Raw genomic sequence first — 22,210 nt, forward strand, 5'->3', positions numbered from 1 at the left:
TAATAAAAATCAGTATATTTAGATAAATAAAAACAGCTTTTACATGTCATTAATCTGTTTCACAGCTATATCAAGTTATAACATTCATAAAATTGTTTATTTAAAAAGTATTAAAAGCAGTAATGTATATACCTATATATTATTTATATACATAATTTTTAAAATAATTAACAAGACCTTTTGCACTAGGCCTCACTTTATAGTCTGCAGTAGTGCATGCAAAAAATACTTCAAGTACTCTCTCATATTCTTTTCCTAGATTAATAGCAGGTAATGCAGGACGAGTACCTGTGACCATCAAGGTATTATAATTTGGTATATAACCTGTCAAAAATTACTCCACATTTTACTAAAAAATATTGTGCAAGTACTTACCATAGTTTTTATTGCATGTTTCATTAAGAAAACTATTATCATCATCTATATTTATATCATGTTCATTTGTTTTTGTATTGCTATTCATATGCATTTCTAACATTGAGTCATCTAAGCAGGATTCATCCATTTCTGAGGATTCTACATGAGGTGATGATAAGGCTATCATCTCCCAAACTACAAGACCACATGCCCAAATGTCTGCTTTATTTGTAACAGGACCATCCTCTAAAGAGTCAAATTTATGATCATTCATATTACCCTTTTTATGTTATGTTAATTTTTATGAATGTTAAAAATTAACTAACCAAATATTATTTCAGGTGCACTCCAACAATCTGTTCCCACATATGTAAAGTTTTCATTTGAAGTACACATTTCTAAACTATTTGTAAGTGGCAAAGACACGCCAAAATCACATAGCTTAACAGTTTTATAATCTGCAGAAACTAACACATTATAACTTTTTATATCACCATGTAAAATATGGGCAGTATGATGCAAATATTCTAATCCTTTTACAATTTCATATGTTATTTTTAAAATGTCTTTAGCAGGAAATGGATCATCGCCAGTTTCGAGTCTTTCTTCTATCTTATCACCTAAAAAAATTATATTAATACAAAAACTATATTTTCAAGTTTTCAAACATATCTTCATGTTTTAGATATTTTTTTTATACCTAAAGAAGCGTCTAATTTTTCCATTGCCAAGCATGGCTCGCCATTTGAAAGTTCCGTAAAAGCTCGAAAACCAACAATGTTTGGATGATTTAATTTACGAAGTACTTCTGCTTCGAATCGAATGCGTTCATTATATTTTTTATTTTCCTTAATTTTGCAGTTACGTTTTTTTATCGCCCATGGAGATCGGATAAAACCAACTTTTGGAGATCGTTCCAGGCTAAATACGTTAACACCTATTAATATGTTTACATGTTAAAAAATATTAATATTAATAGTAACAAATTTAAATGTTCATATCTTTTTACCGCATCCATAACCTATTTGCTCTAAAAACGGTGAAGCTGGTATTTTAATAGGCGTTTGCAATTCTGGATTATTTTGTACCCTACTTTTATACCTCTTCGTTGTCGGTGTCTTAAATTCAGCCATTGTACTACTGTTTCTTAAAAAATTTACACAAATTTAATCAAGTATGTTCTTCCGTTAGTCACTTGGATTTGAAATTTTCTCGATATTGAGGCGCTCAAGTAGTACCAACCTTATGGACTATGATAGAAAGAAAGTTAATAATATCAGCTCTGACAATATCAAGATCTTTTCTGTATTTCTTGAATTACTTTTTTATATCCATCAATTATGCAAAAGATAATAATTTTAAAAATCATTTATAACATTTTACACTTGTGTGTTAAATTACTATTATTGTTTACCATGAAAAAGCGCACCTAAAAATAACAAAGTAATTTAAATAGGTATAGAAAGAAGATAACAAAAGAATTTAGTAATTGTACACATTTAAAGTTTTACATGTTTATTTTTAATCCGGAATATTTTCAGTTTTCTAAGTTCAAAATATCCTTATTTGTCCCGAAATTTTAAACATTGCTTTTGACTTGATCTTAATTTACGTTCTTAGATTTCCAGATTCTAAGTATATGTATAAAAAATATAAAAGTTCCTAATGACTTTTAGTCATTATTAAGCTAGGAGATATATAATTTCAAACGATATGTTTAATACCCTTATTGCTTTCCGAGTACGATCAATTTGTAATCGGTGTAACACTATCCTGCAACCTACCAAGTTTACTCTACGGCTTTGCATTTTCGTTAGTCGCTTGAATAGACACTCTATCGAGTGTAAAGGATTCCTCTAATGATGCTTTCTGCTTGAAATAACTGTTCGTTTTTTCAGAAACGCTTTCGGGTATAGATAAAACTTGAAGCTCACATTACAATGATGATATTCGCTTAATATCGTTCTTTCAAGAAATTTTTATTGTACTGAAAATTTCTCTTTTTTTTATAATGTTTTTTCACTTATTTTTATGTTTTTTAGAACATGATATTCTTGCACTTTCAAAGCTCGTCGCTCAATTAAATCCTGTTCTCCTGCATTTAACGATGCTTCCTGTGTTACCTCTTTCGTCTCAGACTGGCGAATATGTTATTTCATATGCAAAAAACGAATAGTTGATGATTTGTATTGGTACCTGGTAACAAGGTATTGGCTGATACCTTGTTAAGTACTCTGAAGGATATTGCTTGTGATTTTAGAAATTGTTTCGAACTTCGATGCTCCTCCTATTGTAAAGAAACGTTCTCTCTGCGTAGCAACTTTTGTTTTGAACTAGGACAGTATTCACAATTAGCAAACATCCGCCGTCGTACATAAATTCTATTGGTTTCGAAATTAGCGAGCAATATCTAATTAAATGGTCGCTTCTGCAAAACAATATCAACACTTGAATGCTTTTGTAAAGGAGTTGAAAATCATCCAGGCATTCGTTGGAAAGGTGACTGGGGCAAAAATTATCTGACGTCAAAGTCTTCGACGTGATGGTTCAGAAGCTGATGAATAATATCACCCTAAACAGAGATAATCGATTAATTTTGAACGCGTTTCGTAGCTAAGAATAAGTTCGCGTGACGTAGAGCTTTATTTGTTACGAGAAAAGGTGTTGCGTACCGTATTCAAACTCATGATTTTCATTTCGTTTAAAAAATAAAAGAATCAACCAGAGATGAGCGATTCTGCTTTGAACTTATATATAGGCTTGTTTAGAATTTGATATTTGTTAGTATACATGCAGCATATCTATTGTAGTTAAATGTTCGTTTCCAGAAAATATCAGAGAAAAAGTAAAGATATTTACGACAATACAAAGTTCTCTTTTAAAACGCATTAAGCGTTATGATCATCATCTTCCTGTTGGAATATTCCTTTTGGTTCTCATTGATAAAGTGCATATTGGAAGCAGAGAATTTATTAGTTGAACATAAAACATGTTTTTTTATTAGATCTTAAATTAAATTAGCTTGACGAAGGGCGCTGGAATATAATTATAATGTACAAGTAAATATACTTCGACTACAACAATAAGTCAACCTTTATGAGAGCATGCGCAATATCGACTTTTCATGGAAAACACGGTAGTGAGTTCAACGGGGATGGATCTCACAGAACTCGTGCATCCGTTGCGTCGGTTTTACACAAGAAGTTATTAATGAAAGCGGTAAAATGAGTGACAGAAAATTGCTTAAAGTAACGATAGAATCTAGTAGATTTTCAACGTGATCTTTAAATTGTGCTTTGTCTTAAATTTGTTTAAATAGTTTTGCATCCGTATCCACTATGTTAACGGGAATATTTAAAGGGTATGCTTTGAATAGGAACGGACTTTATCTATAATCTATAGTAACGATAAATATTAAAAATGTTCATTAGTTTCTAATTTTTTAAACTTCATATTTTAATAGTAATTAAATATTATTAAACATTGTAATATTACCTCGCCAAATATATTTAAACTTTTTTAGAACGCTTTTATGTTGCGATGACGACAATTCTACGTGGAATAGTATAATTAATGCGGACAGACATCCTCTCAATGAGACTGCTTCTGTATTACGTGTCCTTTATAGGATAGTAATTCCTACGATCGTAATTGGCGGCATTTTCGGTAATGTTTTAATATTCCTGGTGTTATCTACTCCGGTGTTTCGAGGAATTTCGTACCTATATCTCCGAGGACTAACTTTAGCAAACGCCGGGGTTCTTCTATCTTGGATACCTGTATGTATGTATCACGATATGGATATAAAAAATATTAACAATTTAATAAAAAATATTTTAAATAAACATAAGGTAATCAACAATATTTTAATTTAGATGTTATATTATATTATAATTTAGAATTTCTAAATAAAAATATATGATTTCAGTTATTAGATTAGGATATGGAACGAGAAACAATTACCCGTCTGTTTTTTACCACGCTCATTTAGAACTGGTTGCCGTAAACACGTTCGCTATAGCCAGCATTTCAATTATGACTTGCTTAATTGTCGATCGATATATCTTCATTTTTTTCCCGGTTCGCATCCGTAGCAGAAACGCACGCAAAAATATTCGCTCTTTTATCCTGTGCTCTTTTATTCTTGGATTCGCGGTATCATCTTTTTACTTCTTTTGTAAAAAAATAATTACTGCCTATGAAAGTTCCAATTTTACTGAGGATCATTTTATAGGTAAGCGCTCCGCTAACAGGAATGAGAACAGTATATGAACAGCAAGAAGATACCGGAACTCTCTTCACACTGCGTGAAAACACCTCTATCACCCGAAGTGCTTTATGGAATGCATACATTTGGATCATGGAAGTCGTGCTACGACTCTGTCCAACTATAATTCTTCTTTTACTGAATAGCTTTGTGGTCAAAAGATTTTTGCAGCTCAATGCTAGGAAGAGAGAATTTCAGTCGGTTTCGGAGAAGTTTCGTACTGCAAATGTCCCTGAAACTTCTTTATTGACCCGTAATCGAGGATACAGGTAGCGTTTAAAAAATAAAGATTATAATGCACCTTCAGAATTTTCTACAAATAAAAGTTAAATTAATAATTATTAATAATACATTAATAAATAAATACAATTTAATTGTTACAAAAATTATTTGTTTAGAGAAGAACAACATTTAACTACATTAATGTCGATGATGGCAATATGTTTTATAGTAACAATGATCCCATCGATATTACTTGAATTTGTATATTATGATTATAAGAGTACAGATGGTGCTTACCTTTTATTTCGAGCATTTGCTGCTGTCACGGAGCTTTGTAATTTTGCTATCCATATTATCATATACTTTATATGCAGCAGAGAATTTCGGAAAGAATTCTTCAAACTTCTTCGGGTAAATACAAATTTGAAAAGATACTCAGACCAAAGTGAAAGAATTTGAAGTCGAATTTTTTAATTTAAAAAATTCGAAATATAGAACAGATGTAGGAAAAGTACAGTGGAAGAAGATCTTGAACGACCAGTAGGAGAAATCGAAGATTATAGTCGACATGGAACAACAGTTCGATTAACACCAGAACAGACAAAGTTAAATTCTCCAGCTTCTGCAAGTAAATTGAATCCTATGGAAGAAGATAAAGAATCAGAAGTATTAAATGCGTCTGATATTGTTTAAAGATTATAATATAAATAAAACATTTTACATATAATAAGATATATTAATTTATTTACATATATAATGAAATATTGTTTTATTCTGTCATGCAGAAGTTATGTATAATAAAATTTAATTTTTTCTGTATATAATTTCATTTAAATAATAAAAACTTGTTTGTAAAAATATTTTTATAAAGTAATATCTTAAATATATTAATCCTAACAGTTATAATATATTTTTTCTATCTCATAATATCACAATATTTGATCCAATCATTATTTTAGTATCTTTTGCAATCATTATGATAATAATATTAGAGGGCACTAGTAGTTGCAGATACACATGGATATTCCCATGTCCATACAGATATACAATATCATCAAAGAATAACACATAACCTAAACTGTCAAAGTATACATAGACACGTCGAATAGTATTAGATATCAATTTATCAATCTCTGATATTATTTCTTGTTCACAAAATTTAGTTCAATGGTGTTTTCTTCAATGTAGTTCATTGTTTAAGTAGTTGAGTATGTGTTTAAACATATATAAATAGTTATTTCATGTTAAATCTAATTTATAAATATATGTATTTTCTTTATATGTATAATATATACGATTAATAAGAAAATTTTACAGTTAATTCTTAATTATGTGTGAGTTACCACCAGAATTAGTTACTAAGCCATTAGCTCTTATTGGCTTAACTGGTTTAGACATTGCAAATCCTGTACATCGGTCAATTTGGGATGCATTCAGTAATAATCGCAGATTAGAAAGTTCTGCCATACAATTTAAATTACTTAGCCCTACTCATGAATTCCCTACAGTAAAACCCAAGGTATATTATACTATATATAATTGTATAACATAATTCATGTATGTGGTTATTGAATTACTAAAATCTTATTGATATATTTCAGAGGAATTCATATGAATATTATAGGCCCAAAGGAATATTGAAACGTAATTGGATGAATAAATATCTTAATGAAATTCCAGCAGTTGTTGTTGTATTTTATAATTTAGATTGGAATGATCCTCAATGGAACGAGAAAAAGATGGAATGTGCTTCTAAAGTACAATCTCTTAGGTACGGATTATTTTAGATATCATTAATATTATTCATTAAAAAATATTGTAATCAATACTTTTGACTGCTTGCACTTTTAGAAATGCTTTAGATGGAAGAACTACAAAAATAGCTGTAGTACTTATACAACATTGTATACAACCCCCACCTGGTTCTGAAGATACTATTGCAACTGAACGTGCCACAGCTGTCTGTGGAGCATGTGAACTATCTCCAAAGTTATTATACATTTTGCCACATGGAAATCATTTACTAGGATATATATCTAGGTAATTAATAAACTAATTGTAAATCTCTACTTTTGATTATATGCTTTAGTTATTAATATTTATATGCATTTCAGACTAGAAAGTGCATTATATGATCTAGCACAAAACTTTTATCATCATGAATATCGTATTGTCAAAGGACATAGAGATCAACTTAATAAAACTATGCAAAAAAATGCATACAAACATTTATTTGTACGCCATCAATTTAAGATGGCATTTTTAAATGAATTAAGACAAGATCAAAATTTAGCTCAGAAGTAAGTGTAATAACATTGGAAAAGATTTTAAGTACAAATAAAAGGTACAAAATTATTTTATAGGCATTATACTCAAGCATATAATCACTTATTGGAAATACCAATAACAGACACAAATGTGATGGAAATTACGACTATTGCTTGTTTTATAAATTATAAGTTATGTAAAGTAATGTTCAACTTAAATGTTCCTAAAGATGCTATATCGCAATTTAGACTTCATACTGACAGGTCAGAAATATATGTAATAACATAAGGAATATATTACATAATAAGTACTGTTACAATAATATTAAATTGGTAATGCAGATTCAAAATATGGACTGGTCCAAAGGAACTTATATTTGAACATCATGCTTGGATGTGTAGTCAGTTTTCTACATTTGCAGAATTATTTGATGATGCTATTCGACAGGGACTTCCTGGTGTCCAAACTCAGCACCCTGGATATTATTTTCAATCAGCAGCTCATCATGCAGGCTTAAGGCAAGCAGCTTGCAAAGATCTTTGTCAGGTATAAAAATTAATACATTTAATACAAGTGATATTTCTATATACAAAATTTGTAAACATTGTATGTATTGTTCTAGAATGTTACTAATTATCCAGATCCAGACCCACTAGCAGGCGAAGAAAAACTTGAATTCTATGGGCAACGACCATGGTGTCCTGGAAAATTCAGTGCAGAACCCATAGATCCCATAAAAAAAGCACTTGCTATACAGGCTTTACAATATAAAGAAAAATACACAGTTCACCATTCTGTAAGAAATATATTTAATACTTTCTCAGTCAAAAATGTATGTCTATCTATAACTAGAAATAACTCTAATCTAAAACTACATTATATTTTCAGAATATAATCATTGCTTTACTGGGCAATGCAATTTCACAATTTAAGATATATAGGTGTCCGAGAATGAGGAGAGTATTAGGTATGATATATTTAATTAGAAGCTATATAAATTTTTACTTAATAATATACATAGTAACTGTGTTTCAGTCGTACAAATGGCTGAAGAATATTATAATTCTAAAGATTATGGGAAAGTTCTAACGTAAGTCAAAAATTAAATATTATTATATTTATATAAATTTATTGACGCTACTAAAAGAATTTTATAGTATTCATTAGTTCAAAAGTTGACTCTAACATTATTTCCTCTAGACATATTTCATAACTTAACATCAAAATCATAAAATTTGATTGGCCAGATTATTGATGCACATGTTGTGGGAATATCACGGGGAACGGTGGCCCGTCTTAATCACAAATATCTTAAAGAATGCTTTACGTGCGGCATATCTCTCTACAAGTGTTCAAGACTACATCACCTTGGCATTTGAAGCTTTGGGACCTTCTACCACGTTTTCAGAGGATTATAAAGATGCTGTCTATAATAACATCATTAATATTCTTCACGTGAGTAACTTTTATTTAAATTTTGTACAATCATTTATAATTAAACAATTAAGTAAAATATTAAATTGCAGAAAAAACCACCAACTCCGGAGTCTGACTTACCCGATGATGTGAGATATCCTGCAGTAGAAAAGTGGGTAGTGGAACTAAATAAGTCAGAACCAATTGTCTTTACAATTGATGATAATAACATGAGTTCGTTTATAGAAGTTAAAGCAAGATTTTTGCAGCCAAAGTATGCTTTCAATTCTATGGTTACTGCGGAAGTCATTATTAGGTAATTTTACAAGCTCACATTATTTTTATATATATAGAAAAAAACAACTTGTATAATAAAATGTTTTGTTTTATTCAGAAATTCATACAGCAATAGTGTTGAATTTTCTAAAGTATCAATAACGGTTAATAGCCCAGGATATAATTCAGAATTCGTCGTTGCTGATGCTGAACATAATAATCTTATTTTTCACGGGAAAGAAATGAGAAAATTTCCTTATCAATTTGAAGCCCCACAACAAAATGAGAGTAGCGAAATACGTATTACGACAATCTCATTATATATGAGTAGTGACAAAATGTGCTGTATTATTTTAAGATTTTCTGCTGTAGGGAGAGAAACGAATTTTTTGAGTCGATTATATCCTGAAATACAACAGCTTCGGTATGTTTAAAATACTGACAGATATTTATGCAGAAGACTAATGCATTTTATATTTACAATAGTAGAGGAGAGTTTGAAACAATACAATCACTAGTCAGTACCGAAATAAAACAAGAAGAATCTACTCTGAGTATAAGTACTGAATCCAACAATCCAGCTCTTTTAGGAGAATGGCTACCTATTAATATATCTGTTGTTACTAATGAAAAAATATCATCAGCATTTTTAAATGTATCACTTGTGTCTGATGGAGCAAATGAACAGTCAAGTACGTATGTAACTTACCACAAAAGTGCATACTGCCATTTATTACACATTACACACATTTGTCAATAACGATTCGTTAAATTGTAGCGGAATTAAGTTTGACAATGAATAATAAGCAGTCGGTAATATCAATACCAATTGATAATTTGGAAAAGGACTGTGTTACTCATCAAACTGTATACTTAAGGGCTCACAAAGTTGGTGATCGAGATATTCATATAAAGGTACACATTGTACTCTTTTAGCCCCTTAATTTTTGTAAAATAAAATAATGTCAATTTCATAACAGGTAGAATACACAAGATCTAAACAAATTAAAGGATCAAAAGAATTAACATATTCATTATCAGTTACAAAGCCATTTGAAGTGTCGACATTATTTTATACCACTCTTTTTGAACCACTGACGAAAGGCTTCATTAATGAACCATTTATAATAATGCCTCACATTGTTTGTGTGTCTCCATGGCCTATAAATATTATAAATACTTCTATAGAATTGGTAAATAATATTTCTGTTAGTTATTAATCTTTTACTGCACATCATAATAATGTTAATTATATAATTATATAGGGAGATTTAATAGAAAGGGAAAATGGAAATGAGGCAGTATCTGTTTTAAGTGGTATTACACTTTCTGCAAATGAAACAGGTACAGATGTGTATTGTTTGATACCAAAAGCAGGTGGTGAGCAACCTATTAGTACAGGAGTCTATACTATTAAATGGAAACGGTAAGCAAAGGTATATAAAATTCTAAAATGGTTAAATAATATAATACTAATAGTTGCTATTTCAGTGCAAATGATGATAATGCATTAGAAACCAGCAGCAGTGTTACTTTAGCACCTCTAGGAGTTGAGGACGCTGTAATTTGTTTGGAAGCCAAAATACCTGCTCATGGTTGGGTCCGTACACCATTACTAATATCTTATTTTATAAAAAATCATTCTGATAATATGATTACATTGCGACTGACTATGGAAGCTAGTGATGCCTTTATGTTTGCTGGACAAAAACAAGTGAGCACTCATTTTAAACTGTAATACCTCATAATATGATTATTAATTTGGTCGTTTTTCTTTCTTAGATTGACATTTACATACTTCCAAAAAATGAAAGAAAAGTTGAATGGATTTTACGACCATTGGTGGCAGGTTTTGTACAACTTCCATCATTGTCTCTAACAGTTCCCGCTGGTAATAATTTTATTGGTTAAAATATTTTTATTAATAATGTCTTGAATTATGTTTTATTTTTAGTTCTATTTATATGTTGCATGTAGATGAAGAACATAAATTAAGCAAAGCGCGGCTTTCGGAGTTAGTAGAGCGGTCAATACCGAGTCATATATATATTCTTGTAAGTATCGTAGTTACATTGTTTGCTAAAAGTTTAGATTATAAAATTATATATATATTTTTTACAGCCAACTTCACAAACCCTAGAAGAATAAATAAAATAGCAAATAAAGAAGACAGATACCAGAGGAGAAAGGAATTTTGTTCTTTTATCAATATATATTATTGAGCTACAGATACATTCTCCATACATTCTTAGATATAACATGATTTCTTATATAAGAGTAATAAGATTATAAGTACCAATTTGTTAAATATAATTTATTTAAGTTATTTTAAAGTATAATAAACAAAAGTCCCTAATCCTTTAAAACGCATTCGGTTCCGTCAACAAGATACATATTCGTTGACGCAGGGATATTGATTTATGTTGCCATAGATACATTTCTATAGAAACCACATTTTTTAAAATATGTACACTGTGGTCATGCATACGCGCGAGCACAGTATATTAATAATTCCTTTAAAATAAAGAATTTAATAAAACTAAAGATTATGATAAAACTTAAACAAAATGGTGAATTATGAATACGAAGATCGTAAATAATGACATCGATAATGTCTGATAACGATTCTACGCATAATACTTCTTTGGAAAAACAAAATGAAAAGTGCTTGGATCGATTGCTGACGCCTATTTTTCGTGTAAACTCGGAAGAATCATTGGCTCGTAATCGAAAATTTTTAAAGGTAATTGGTATTATTATTAAGATTAATTCAGCACGAAATGTATATTATAGACACTTCATAATAGAACCTAACATCTTTCATCTTTTATGCTGTGTTACGTAATCAGTAGTTAAAGTAACAGTGAATCTTACTATATATTACACTAAAAAAAATTATTTATAAATAGGATCTGGAACTTGCAAAAGCACGTTTGCGAACTTACGCTGCGTATACTCCAACTGATCGAGAATTACAACAACGTGCAACGGAATATCGCAAATATCTCCAGAAGTATATACGAAATTTCGCTCCATAACAAGTCGATTTTATGTCGGGAACGAAGTACATCCATTCAGTTTGATAACTCGAGCCGAACGAACAAACTTTCAAGTGAAAAGTTTGTTGATCGTTGGGATCGATGCATCAGACTGATAATTCAAAACGATAGTATTAAACTAACGAAAAAAAACAAACTAAATATAAGAATCTATACTGTTTAATAATGTGTTAAAATAAAATTTTTGATTATTTTAGTTACGTAATTTTATAGAATAAAGAAAATATATACTTACGGCACGACGATGATCTAATACGATGAATTCTATGATAGAGACGAATCGTTCCTATAGAAATACGAAAAGAAAACGCGTGGACAAGTACGAACGGTGTTCACCTGTAGAAATGGAATATTCACGTTCATTTTTTACGTGTGACGGCATTATCATCGCTCGTAATTACTGACACGCAGAACGTGTATGTACGATAGGATAAGTTCGTTTCAAAAGTTACCTGATAACGACCTAAACCAATAATTCGACAAAAAGCTATATAATACTTCAACGTTAAATTCTACCGACAAGTATAACTTTAGATTTCAATCTTTATAAAAATCTTTTAAAAATTATACTGCTAGTATTGTGTATAAAATATTATTTAAAATTAATATCATGTATAAATCGAAGCATTTATAATGATTATCGATCGGTTACGATACTTTCATTATATTTCAAAATTGTAATTTATAAGAGGTTTTAAAACATCGATTAATACTTTATTAACTCTTGCTTACCTGTTCGTTGATAAGACATAAACATTCTTTATAAATCTATCTCTTATAATCGTTCTTTATTGAACAAAAATTTAAGAAGAACTGGTATGTAACAGCTGTGCCGAATAAGGTCTCAATATATAAATTTATATTTCTACGTGGCGTTACCTCACCAGCTGAGTACACAAATTGATATTGAAACTTCTTGGTTTGACCATTGTAGGTAGCCTAAAAACATCTGTATCAATAGCATCTTTATCTCTCGTACATCGTTTTCTTTGTAATTTCGTCTGAATGATAACGCAGCTCTCAATAATAACTTGAAAGAATGTTGCAATTTGAAATTCGGTCTAATTTTTATGAGAAAAATGAATTAATAAACTTTTTCGGATACTTTTCACAATTATTTATTAAAATAAGTTATAAATAAAAATTTAAAAAAAATAAGTTACATTTGCATATAGTACCAAAATCGTTTTTCTTTTCGTTAAAATTATGGAAATTAAGTTAATACAAGAAAAAACGTAATGATAATGTATATCGCTTTGAGGTCATTTATCGCTAAGTTATGCGTAGAAGCATAAACCGGCATAAGTTTGCTGCGCTACGTTAGCAAAACTTTAATGCGTTATCGCCGTTGGCTAGTAAATATAATACCCATTAAAATAATATATCACTAAATACTATAAAAACATCGTTCATTGGCCTTGTAACTAGTAACATTTATTATTTTTGTGATATTTTTAACTCATGACTCATTTTTAAACAAACTGCAAAAAGAAAAATTGTAGTTTTATTTGTGATTGGTAGAGTACTACTGATACTAAGATATCAATTGGAATGATATTTTTTCGAAAATTGTGATATGTAGTCATTTCTTAATTTATTATTTTGTAAAAATGGAAGAATTTGATGCAATGAAAAATATATTATTCTTTCATTACTATTTTAAAAATATAGTATAATTTTAATAAATAACTCTGTGTATATTTATACATATATCAAATATTTTATGAAATCGTTGTACTTTTAATAAATTAAATCCATTGATCTGAAGCACAAGTATTGTGGAAATACTCATTGTTTAGATATTGGGTTGTCTGGAAGTTCCTGCCGATTTTCGATAAGTGGCATTAGAACAGGTCTGAATATATCAGATTGATTGAAAACAAATGACATGTGTACATGTCCTAAATTTTAATTTTTTAGAAAAAAGTTTGATTAATATATGTTAATATTTGTTAGTTTTATACGCTTTTAAATATGGAAGGAAACAAAGTGCATTATAGGCAGTTGATGCTTTTCTTCTACCAGGAAGGCAAAAATACCACACAAGCAGCAAACAAGATATGTGCTGTTAAGCTGTTGAGCGGAAAAGATCTTGAGGAAAGCGGAATGAATCACCTTTAGCCACCCCAAAAGCCGGTCTTCATCCGAAGAGTCATGCTCTGTGTCTGATGGGATTGGAAAGGTATTCTGTGTTACGAGCTTCTACCAAACAATCAGACAATAAATTCGGAAAAGTATTGCTCGCAATATGACGAACTAAAAACAGCAATTGGACAGAAATGACCAGAACTAGCGAATCGGAAGGACGTCATGTTTTATCAGGACAATGCGCGGCGTCATGTGTCTTTGACTACTTGACAAAAGCTATTGGAGCTTGGTTGAGATGTGTTATCCCACCCATCGTATTCACCAGACATTGCACCCTCAGCTTTTCACCTATTTAGGTCATTACAAAATTCCCTTAATGGCAAAAACTTTAACTCTTCGATCGACATAAAAAATCATATTGAAAAATTTTTAGCCAAAAAACCTGAGAGATTCTGTAAGGATGGAATATTCAAGTTGCATGGAAGATGGGGAAAAGTTGTGGAAGAAAATGGCATCTATATAATTTAATAAATGTATATCGAAATTTAAATGTGTTGCGTTTAAATTTTCCTTAAAAATCGGAACGAACTTTTCGAACAACCTAATATCATACTATATATATGTATTAAAATAATTATGTCTAAATTAAATATTTGAAATCCTATGTATGCAGCTAATGTAGCTTGCATATAAGACTAATTTTTACTAGTTTAACAACTGCTACTTACTTTCACAGTTTACAGTTAAAAATATTTAATCATTAAGTACTTATGAAATTGTTAATTATAGGTGCAATTCTTTCAGGATTATTTAAATGTACATGATGAGTTCCTTCTACTTTGTGGTATTCAAATCTTTTAGCACCTAGTTTTATTTTATCTAATACTTTTTCATAAGATTCTGGATTATCAAATTTCATTCCGGGTACAGCACGAATATTAAGATAAGCGCACTTTATTCGAGATGCATATGCAAGTACTAGATCCAAAGATATCGTACCCAATGCAGAAACCTAAAAATTAATATTAATATTAATATACAATTAAGACATAACACATTTAATATCTTATGTAAGATATTTTACCTTCAATCGCGGATCACGTGAAAAATAATATCGCTCAGGTTCACCGGCAGGTCGTAAACCACGTTTCATTAATATTATTGCGCCTTCTTTAGTTATGGAACCTTTATAAGCATCTTCAACAATTTCAAGCACTTCATTATAATCGTAGGATGGAATACCACCAGATTGTAGTGATTCGTATTTTAGAAATTTGTCAATATTATCACTAATTATATCAGGACTTTTTGTTATATCTTTTACACTGGGACTTGCAATATCTAAACTTATCATGAATTCTACTTCATCAGGAAAAGATGCAGCATATAAAAATGATATTGCTCCTCCTAAGGAATGTCCAAGTAATTTCACCTATGGAAATGACATTTGATTATCTATGAAGATATACATAAAGCAGAAGCAAACAAGAAATTAATATTGATTTAACATAAGTTATTATGTATGTACAAAAATATATGCATATATGTATATGTATATATATGTGCGTATCATGCATTTTGATCTTATAAGGCATATATCTTATATAATACAACATATAGATAGTTAGATATACAGTTTAGTATACATTTTTCAAGGCTGACTGTTACATTTATATAACAATAATAATAAAATAAGGTTTGTGGTATTATACATTATGTATAACAATAGTTATTTAAACTAAGGAGCGGTGAGACTGAATCCACTCGCTAACCTTTGTCCACTTGAAATATTTCACAATTCTACGTAGTAGAATAATACCATCCCAATAAACATAATAGTACTGACACTTTGGATAATGGGAAGATAAACCATGACCAGGCATATCCAAACAGAGTACTGAAATCTCATCAGATAATAGGGGAATCAAAGTGTCAAAACTGCCAGCATTGTCTTGTCGTCCATGTAATGCCACTATTGGTTGGATCCCTTTGGGACCCCACCATTTGCCTACAGGTAAATGATTATTGTGTCACAATGAAATAATTACTTAAAGAAAAAGAAAGAGAAACAGGGAGAGAAAAATTTAACTATTTTAAGTATATAAATATATCGGCATTCAAACTTCCTAAAAATAAATATCTTTAAATAAGAATTTTAATAGGAAACAAAGTTGCAGCTGATGAATTAAAGTTTGTTATCATTTTAATATATACATGTCCTGTAGTTATACAACGACACTACATGGTTCATAATATATAATTCGAAGCAATTAATATCAATGACAATGAAGAATGCAAAAACTTATCATAAGCACATAACAGTCAACCTTGTACCAAATAACTTTTATGATATTAATTCAATCATTATAAAGATGATCGTTATAGTGTTACAATTTCTGCACTATAAAGTTAAGATCATATTTATATATGAATTTATATATATTATGACATCATCAAAAACTGCAAGATACTTAGTAGTACTTTAGTAAAACTGAACTTTTGTACAAGAAGAATACAAAATTATAAAAGATCGTTGTATAACTTTTAATCGCATGCTAACCTTGTTCCACTTATAATGTTTAACAACTCTACGTAGATTAATAAGCCCATCCCAAAATATATAATAAAATTGTCCAATAGGAAGATGGGAAGATAAACCATGACCTGGTAAATCTATAGCTAGAATGGCTACATTTGATGGTAGTAATGGAATTAATTTATCAAATGTTCCAGCATTATCTTGCCATCCATGCAATGCCACAATCGGTTGTTGATCAATTGGTCCCCACCATTTTCCTAAATTGATTATTATTGTACTATGATATCTTTTAATTTTTATTAGCATCAGTTAGTGACAATTTTTCATGATTAATAAAAATTTAATAAAATAGAAGATGAATTACTGACCGCTTATGATGCCCCATGGTACAGGTATCTGAATATCTTCAACGCCTGAAAATTATTGATATACTGTAATAATGCTTAATTAGAAGTCTGTAACATAGAAATATATTAACAAATAATGAGTTAACTTACTATGGGTATTGTGTCCATTTATATTTTTAGTAGGAGTAGATTTTGTCAAGACTTTGTCAATTGTACTCATTTTGTTAATGATAGAATACTAGTTACTGTTTCAAATTTGCAGTGGATATTATGTTGTTTATATATATATTTATCGATAAATCTCACTTTATGCAAATTTCGTAACAAATACGAAATTAATACTTGTCCTATTTATGATATAAAAGCGCAAAGTCATTCTCAATTATATAAAATGTGCACTTGTATATTATATATAAAAAATTTCAAAATTTAAAATATATATATTTTCTTTCATTTACGATTTCCTAGACTACTTGTTCTTGAAAAAATTTTATTAATAATCTAAAATTGATTTTATTATCAAACATACATGAAACTAATTCGAATATTTAGTATTATATAATTTTGACGACTATATTTAAGGATTTCACACCTGATAAAATATTCTTCAGACATTTGAAATGTTAAATATCACTTTAATGTGGAAGTTTTGTTAGGTATTAAAAGCTAAATGATTAGATAACACACTTGATGTTTAGTAATATTTAAGTAATTTGATTTAACTATTTATAGTAATAGCATATCGGAAAATATATTAACTACTCGTGTACCTACCGTCTTTCACTTACGATATGAGTTATTGATAATTTTACACTTTCGTATGGGTTTATTGGCTTAGTAAGAAGCATAAGATTGTTACGAGAAACATACGAATTATTAAGAAATTAATAAGTGATGAATAATTCTAACAATGATACGATTAAAAAGTTGCAACTGAAGACGTCAATCTTCAAAAGAGAGTAACGTGGAAGAAATGACTTGTGATTATTAATATTTATAGACTGATTCATCCACATAGTGATATAAAGTATAAGGTCGTTATAATTATTATATTCGTTATAATATTTTGTAATAATATTGGTATTATAATCCGAAATTATTTTAGGTTGACTTTTTGTTAAATTCTGTTTTATCAACTGCTGTATACTATTAAAATGGAAAGCAAGAAATACATAATAAAAACTGTAATTCATGCAGGAACCAAAACTATTAATTTTGTACCTGGAACTAAAGTGCATATATTTACATTAATATTCTAATTATGATAAGCATAAATTAATAATTGTAATTAGAATTATATATTAATTTTTAGGTACTCTTTCACTTTAAAACAACAAAATGTGATCCAGGAAAAACATTAATAGACGATAGCAAAGCAATGGGAAATCCGATGGAACTTGTCTTAGGAAAACAATTCAAACTTGAAGTATGGGAGAATATTATACAGAAAATGGCACTGAATGAAGTGGCTTGCTTTAGAATCGACAAAAGTGTATGTTTATAATAATATAAAAATATATTCTAATACTTAAAACTGATGTTTTAATACTACCTGTTATTCCAGTTAGTTGCAGCATATCCTTTTGTGTCTAAAACTTTGAGGGAAGTCGCAAAACCACAATCACAGAAGCGTAGCCATCATTGCTGCGGTATTGCTCTACAAAATGATGGAATTGGATACAACGATTTGAATGAACTCATTAAGTGTCCTCAAGATTTAGAATTTACAATTGGTATCGATCAATCTCATGAAATTAACATTATTTTTTTATCTTTTGCTTTTCCATAACTTATCTAAATATATGCATATTTATAGAACTTGTTAAGGTAATCTTACCTGATGAATATGAAAAAGAGACATGGCAAATGACTGAAGATGAGAAATTGAAAAGTATTCCAGACATAAAAGAGAAAGGAAATGCATTATACAAAGAAAAAAATTATGATCTTGCATGTGAGATGTATGCTAAAGGCATTGGAATATTGGAACAAGTTATGCTTGGGTCAGTATATAAATATGTTTACTATTTTCTTCTCTTATTATATCATATTTGTTATTGTTATATGTAGTGAAATATACATATATATGTATATGTTATTATTGTTATTTGTAGTGAAAAACCAAATGAAGAAGAATGGTTAGCTTTAAATCGTTTGAAAACTCCATTGCTTCTAAATTATGCACAATGCAAATTAATTCAAAAGGAATATTATGCAGTTATCGAACATTGCACAACAGTACTTAAACATGATCCAGGTTTGCTACTTTAGATCATATAAACTACTATAGATCATATAAACAAATTGAATATGTTAATAATATACATTATTCTTAGATAATGTAAAAGCATTATATAAGAGAGGTAAAGCATATATAGGTGCATGGGATAAAGAAAACGCTATCAAAGATTTAACAAAAGCTGTTGAATTGGATCCTACATTACAAAGTACAGTTGAAAAGGAGTTACAAGCATTTTCTGCAGCTATTAAAGAAAACGATCAAATAGAAAAGAAGAAATTATTAAAACTATTTCGTTAAATGTATATAAAATTATTTAAATTATATAAATAGAAAGATAAAAATAAATAAATAAATAAATGAACAAATATATATATATATATATGCATGTATATACGTGTATATATGTATGTATTGTGTAACGAGCAAAATATTTTTATTAATTAATTAATACACGCACTTAAGCAATATGTAAGATATAAATAATGAATGTATAAAAAATATCATTTATGATAAATATATATGTATTTACAAAGTTGTACATTATCTAATCAATATATAATGTAATTAATGTAATCAATTGATATAATTAATTGACATTTTCCTATTGTAAAAGGGGAAACTTTATGATTCAGACGAGATACAAATCCAATCTATGCTTTATGACTGTTAGTTAATAATATTTTTTATCTCATCTTTTGGAATTTTGCTTTACGCCATCTGTAAACCTCATTCTAGGAATAATGACTGTCGACCGACAGAAAAGTATCATGTTTGACATATGGTTCCATTTATTTCACGCTATTCTAATTAAGCTTAAAATATGGAATGTCGAATTTTCTTAAATACAGATTTGTATAATTATTCTTAAGGTAATTACGTAATTTAGTTAGCTATCATAAAACTATTATTTCGACATCATACGAACTTAACCTGTTATACCATTGATTTCAAGTTAATATGTATAATAATTTGTAAAAACGTCTCGTAAATAAATTTTTTCAGTGTTTGTACTTCTTCTTGTTGTTAATTGTGTAATATGTCGAATGAACTTTGAAACCCTTGTAAGACAAGACAAGATTAGCACAAGCATTGTATCAAAATTCGTTTAAAAAATGTATTTTAATATTTATTAATTAAGTTGCTTAAGACTGATAGAAAGAGGATGTAATGTTTAATATAAAAAATTTTTAGGTTTAGCAAATAAAAAACTTGTGTGAAAAATGAAGCTTGTGTTTAAGAATGTTGATAAAGATGGGGAGGGGTGAGTATTAATGTTCTTAATGAATCATAATATAAGTGAACAATAGAATTTAAAGAAAAAAATTATTAGGAGTGTGTCCCTTGTCCCAGAAAATACAGAAGATATGTGGCATGCGTATAATCTTATCGCTGAAGGAGATTTTGTTAGTTGTTCCACTATTAGGTAGGAACTTTAATGTTAATTGTATATGGAATAAATCTTAATACTTCATTTAATATTATTATATATGTAGAAAGGTGCAAATGGAATCTGCAACTGGTAGTTCTAATAATTATAGAGTCAGAACTACTTTAACTATATGTGTTGAAGGTATTGACTTTGATACACAGGCATGTGTTTTAAGACTGAAAGGTAGAAATGTAGAAGAAAATAAATATGTTAAGGTAAAGTAATTTAGAAGTATTCAACAAATTATCAAAAATATATTTGACTTATAATTATTTTTAGATGGGAGCATATCATACGCTGGATGTAGAACAAAATAGAAAATTTACAATTACCAAAGTTAAATGGGATTCTATTTCTTTGGAAAGAGTTGATACTGCATGTGATCCTACACAAGTAAGATTGTAATAATAAGAGTAATAAAAAAAAAATCACTGTTGGAATTTTATGAAACAGAATACTTTATTTTATTATATTTTAGAATGCAGATGTTGCTGCCGTGGTAATGCAAGAAGGTATAGCACATATTTGCTTAATAACTTCCAATATGACAATTGTTCGTGTAAAAATAGATCAAGTTATCCCTAGAAAAAGAAAAGGAAATGTTTCACAGCATGAAAAGGTTATATATATATAAAACTTGTGTTTAGATTAATGTTGAATATCATCAATAAAATTTTCATATTATATAAATTTTTTAGGGTTTAACAAGATTTTATGATAACATAATGCAAGGAATTTTGAGACACATCAATTTTGATATTGTGAAATGTATTATTCTTGCAAGTCCTGGCTTTGTCAAAGATCAATTTATGGATTACATGATACAACAGGCCATTAAATCGGATAATAAAATAGTATTAGAAAATAAAAGCAAATTCTTACTTGTGCATTCTAGTTCTGGTTTCAAACATTCACTGAAAGGTATATTAAACTCTTCAGATCAAGTGAATATAATAATGCACATCTTATTATCTTTTTTTTTACAATAGAAATATTAGCTGAGCCTACAGTAATGTCACGAATCTCGGATACGAAAGCATCAAGTGAAGTGAAAACACTAGAGACATTTTATACAATATTACAAATTGATCCTTCTAGAGCTTTTTATGGGAAGAAGCACATTGAAAAAGCTAATGAATCTCAAGCTATTGAAACATTACTTATTTCAGATAAACTATTTAGGTAAGCAATGGTAAAATAATCTTTCTTTTTTATAGTATATTATATTCATATATTTATAATTATAATAATTATATCTAGATGTCAAGATGTTAATATAAGAAAAGAATATGTCGAATTGGTTGAAAGTGTGAGAGATTCTGGTGGGGATGTAAAAATATTTTCGAGTTTGCATGTATCCGGTGAACGTAAGTTAGCGAGTTCTAAGTTGTTTAAGTTTTGATATTTTAAAATGTTTGTATAATATTTTTAATGTTCCATATAGAATTGGATCAACTTACTGGAATAGCAGCTATACTACGTTTTCCTATGCCAGAATTAGAGGACGAAAGCGATGGTGAAAGCGATTCAGACGAAGATAATTAAGATGTCTAAATAATACGCCAACGTATAGCTTTCTATATGTTTGTGCTGTGCGCAATCAAAAATACAATAAAATAAGATATATTAATAACAAAAGTCGCAGGTTTTATATTTTTCTCACCTGTTGTCTTTCGTTTTATTAAACGTTTAAGAATATG

General features: G+C 29.0%; 6 protein-coding genes across 17 annotated transcripts; 4 read left to right on the plus strand and 2 right to left on the minus strand.

Annotated features, from left to right (window-relative positions):
- Position 1: 1 nt before the first annotated feature.
- LOC117154143 (lymphokine-activated killer T-cell-originated protein kinase) lies at positions 2-1,577 on the minus strand. The gene is made up of 5 exons (XM_033328845.2): positions 1,367-1,577; positions 1,058-1,294; positions 684-977; positions 376-603; positions 2-288 (listed from the first exon to the last, which is right to left on the minus strand). Exons 1-5 carry the CDS (start codon positions 1,488-1,490, stop codon positions 140-142), a joined length of 1,032 nt encoding a protein of 343 aa, XP_033184736.1. The 5' UTR covers positions 1,491-1,577; the 3' UTR covers positions 2-139.
- Positions 1,578-3,578: 2,001 nt separating this feature from the next.
- LOC117154142 (putative G-protein coupled receptor B0563.6) lies at positions 3,579-5,706 on the plus strand. The gene is made up of 6 exons (XM_033328843.2): positions 3,579-3,718; positions 3,881-4,140; positions 4,286-4,512; positions 4,592-4,893; positions 5,023-5,257; positions 5,342-5,706. Exons 1-6 carry the CDS (start codon positions 3,696-3,698, stop codon positions 5,537-5,539), a joined length of 1,245 nt encoding a protein of 414 aa, XP_033184734.1. The 5' UTR covers positions 3,579-3,695; the 3' UTR covers positions 5,540-5,706.
- A 193-nt stretch (positions 5,707-5,899) lies between these two features.
- On the plus strand, positions 5,900-11,133 carry gry (trafficking protein particle complex subunit 11 gry). Of its 4 annotated transcripts, none has more exons than XM_033328838.2 (21): positions 5,900-6,054; positions 6,164-6,365; positions 6,448-6,617; positions 6,698-6,886; positions 6,961-7,146; positions 7,210-7,377; positions 7,456-7,660; positions 7,737-7,910; positions 8,003-8,081; positions 8,150-8,204; positions 8,362-8,569; positions 8,641-8,846; positions 8,925-9,230; positions 9,293-9,498; positions 9,585-9,721; positions 9,787-9,999; positions 10,072-10,232; positions 10,298-10,520; positions 10,589-10,697; positions 10,784-10,860; positions 10,928-11,133. In XM_033328838.2, exons 2-21 carry the CDS (start codon positions 6,177-6,179, stop codon positions 10,952-10,954), a joined length of 3,288 nt encoding a protein of 1,095 aa, XP_033184729.1. In that variant the 5' UTR covers positions 5,900-6,054; positions 6,164-6,176; the 3' UTR covers positions 10,955-11,133. The 4 variants fall into 4 exon arrangements, with proteins under 4 accessions (XP_033184729.1, XP_033184731.1, XP_033184732.1 ...); XM_033328840.2 differs by having other exon boundaries at positions 9,296-9,498; XM_076628100.1 differs by having other exon boundaries at positions 5,904-6,049.
- A 272-nt stretch (positions 11,134-11,405) lies between these two features.
- Positions 11,406-14,503, plus strand: LOC117154147 (uncharacterized). Of its 3 annotated transcripts, XR_013061952.1 has the most exons (4): positions 11,406-11,549; positions 11,716-11,819; positions 13,891-14,309; positions 14,387-14,503. XR_013061952.1 is itself a non-coding variant. In XM_076628107.1 (3 exons), the coding sequence occupies exons 1-3, from the start codon at positions 11,406-11,408 to the stop codon at positions 13,943-13,945; spliced, it is 303 nt and encodes a 100-aa protein (XP_076484222.1). In that variant the 3' UTR covers positions 13,946-14,503. The 3 variants fall into 3 exon arrangements, 1 of the variants encoding a protein (XP_076484222.1); XR_013061953.1 differs by having other exon boundaries at positions 11,716-12,281; positions 13,891-14,503; XM_076628107.1 differs by having other exon boundaries at positions 13,891-14,503.
- LOC117154145 (putative serine hydrolase) lies at positions 12,968-18,527 on the minus strand. 7 transcript variants are annotated; one of them, XM_033328852.2, is made up of 7 exons: positions 18,392-18,527; positions 16,990-17,186; positions 16,861-16,905; positions 16,514-16,749; positions 15,038-15,385; positions 14,682-14,965; positions 12,968-13,346 (listed from the first exon to the last, which is right to left on the minus strand). In XM_033328852.2, the coding sequence occupies exons 2-6, from the start codon at positions 17,057-17,059 to the stop codon at positions 14,714-14,716; spliced, it is 951 nt and encodes a 316-aa protein (XP_033184743.1). In that variant the 5' UTR covers positions 17,060-17,186; positions 18,392-18,527; the 3' UTR covers positions 12,968-13,346; positions 14,682-14,713. The 7 variants fall into 7 exon arrangements, with proteins under 7 accessions (XP_033184743.1, XP_076484217.1, XP_033184745.1 ...); XM_076628102.1 differs by lacking the exon at positions 18,392-18,527 and adding an exon at positions 17,628-17,766; XM_033328854.2 differs by lacking the exons at positions 16,514-16,749; positions 18,392-18,527 and adding exons at positions 15,726-15,961; positions 17,614-17,748.
- On the plus strand, positions 17,735-22,148 carry pelo (pelota mRNA surveillance and ribosome rescue factor). The gene is given in 13 exon segments (XM_033328860.2): positions 17,735-17,873; positions 17,945-18,071; positions 18,152-18,331; positions 18,404-18,572; positions 20,279-20,342; positions 20,412-20,504; positions 20,575-20,725; positions 20,790-20,903; positions 20,989-21,129; positions 21,209-21,431; positions 21,500-21,692; positions 21,771-21,877; positions 21,955-22,148. Coding segments are annotated over 12 exon segments (1,614 nt in total). The 5' UTR covers positions 17,735-17,873; positions 17,945-17,993; the 3' UTR covers positions 22,056-22,148.
- The last annotated feature ends 62 nt before the right edge of the window (positions 22,149-22,210 follow it).

The sequence above is a fragment of the Bombus vancouverensis genome, chromosome 3 (genome assembly GCF_051014615.1).
Source record: "Bombus vancouverensis nearcticus chromosome 3, iyBomVanc1_principal, whole genome shotgun sequence".
NCBI classification, from domain to species: domain Eukaryota; kingdom Metazoa; phylum Arthropoda; class Insecta; order Hymenoptera; family Apidae; genus Bombus; species Bombus vancouverensis.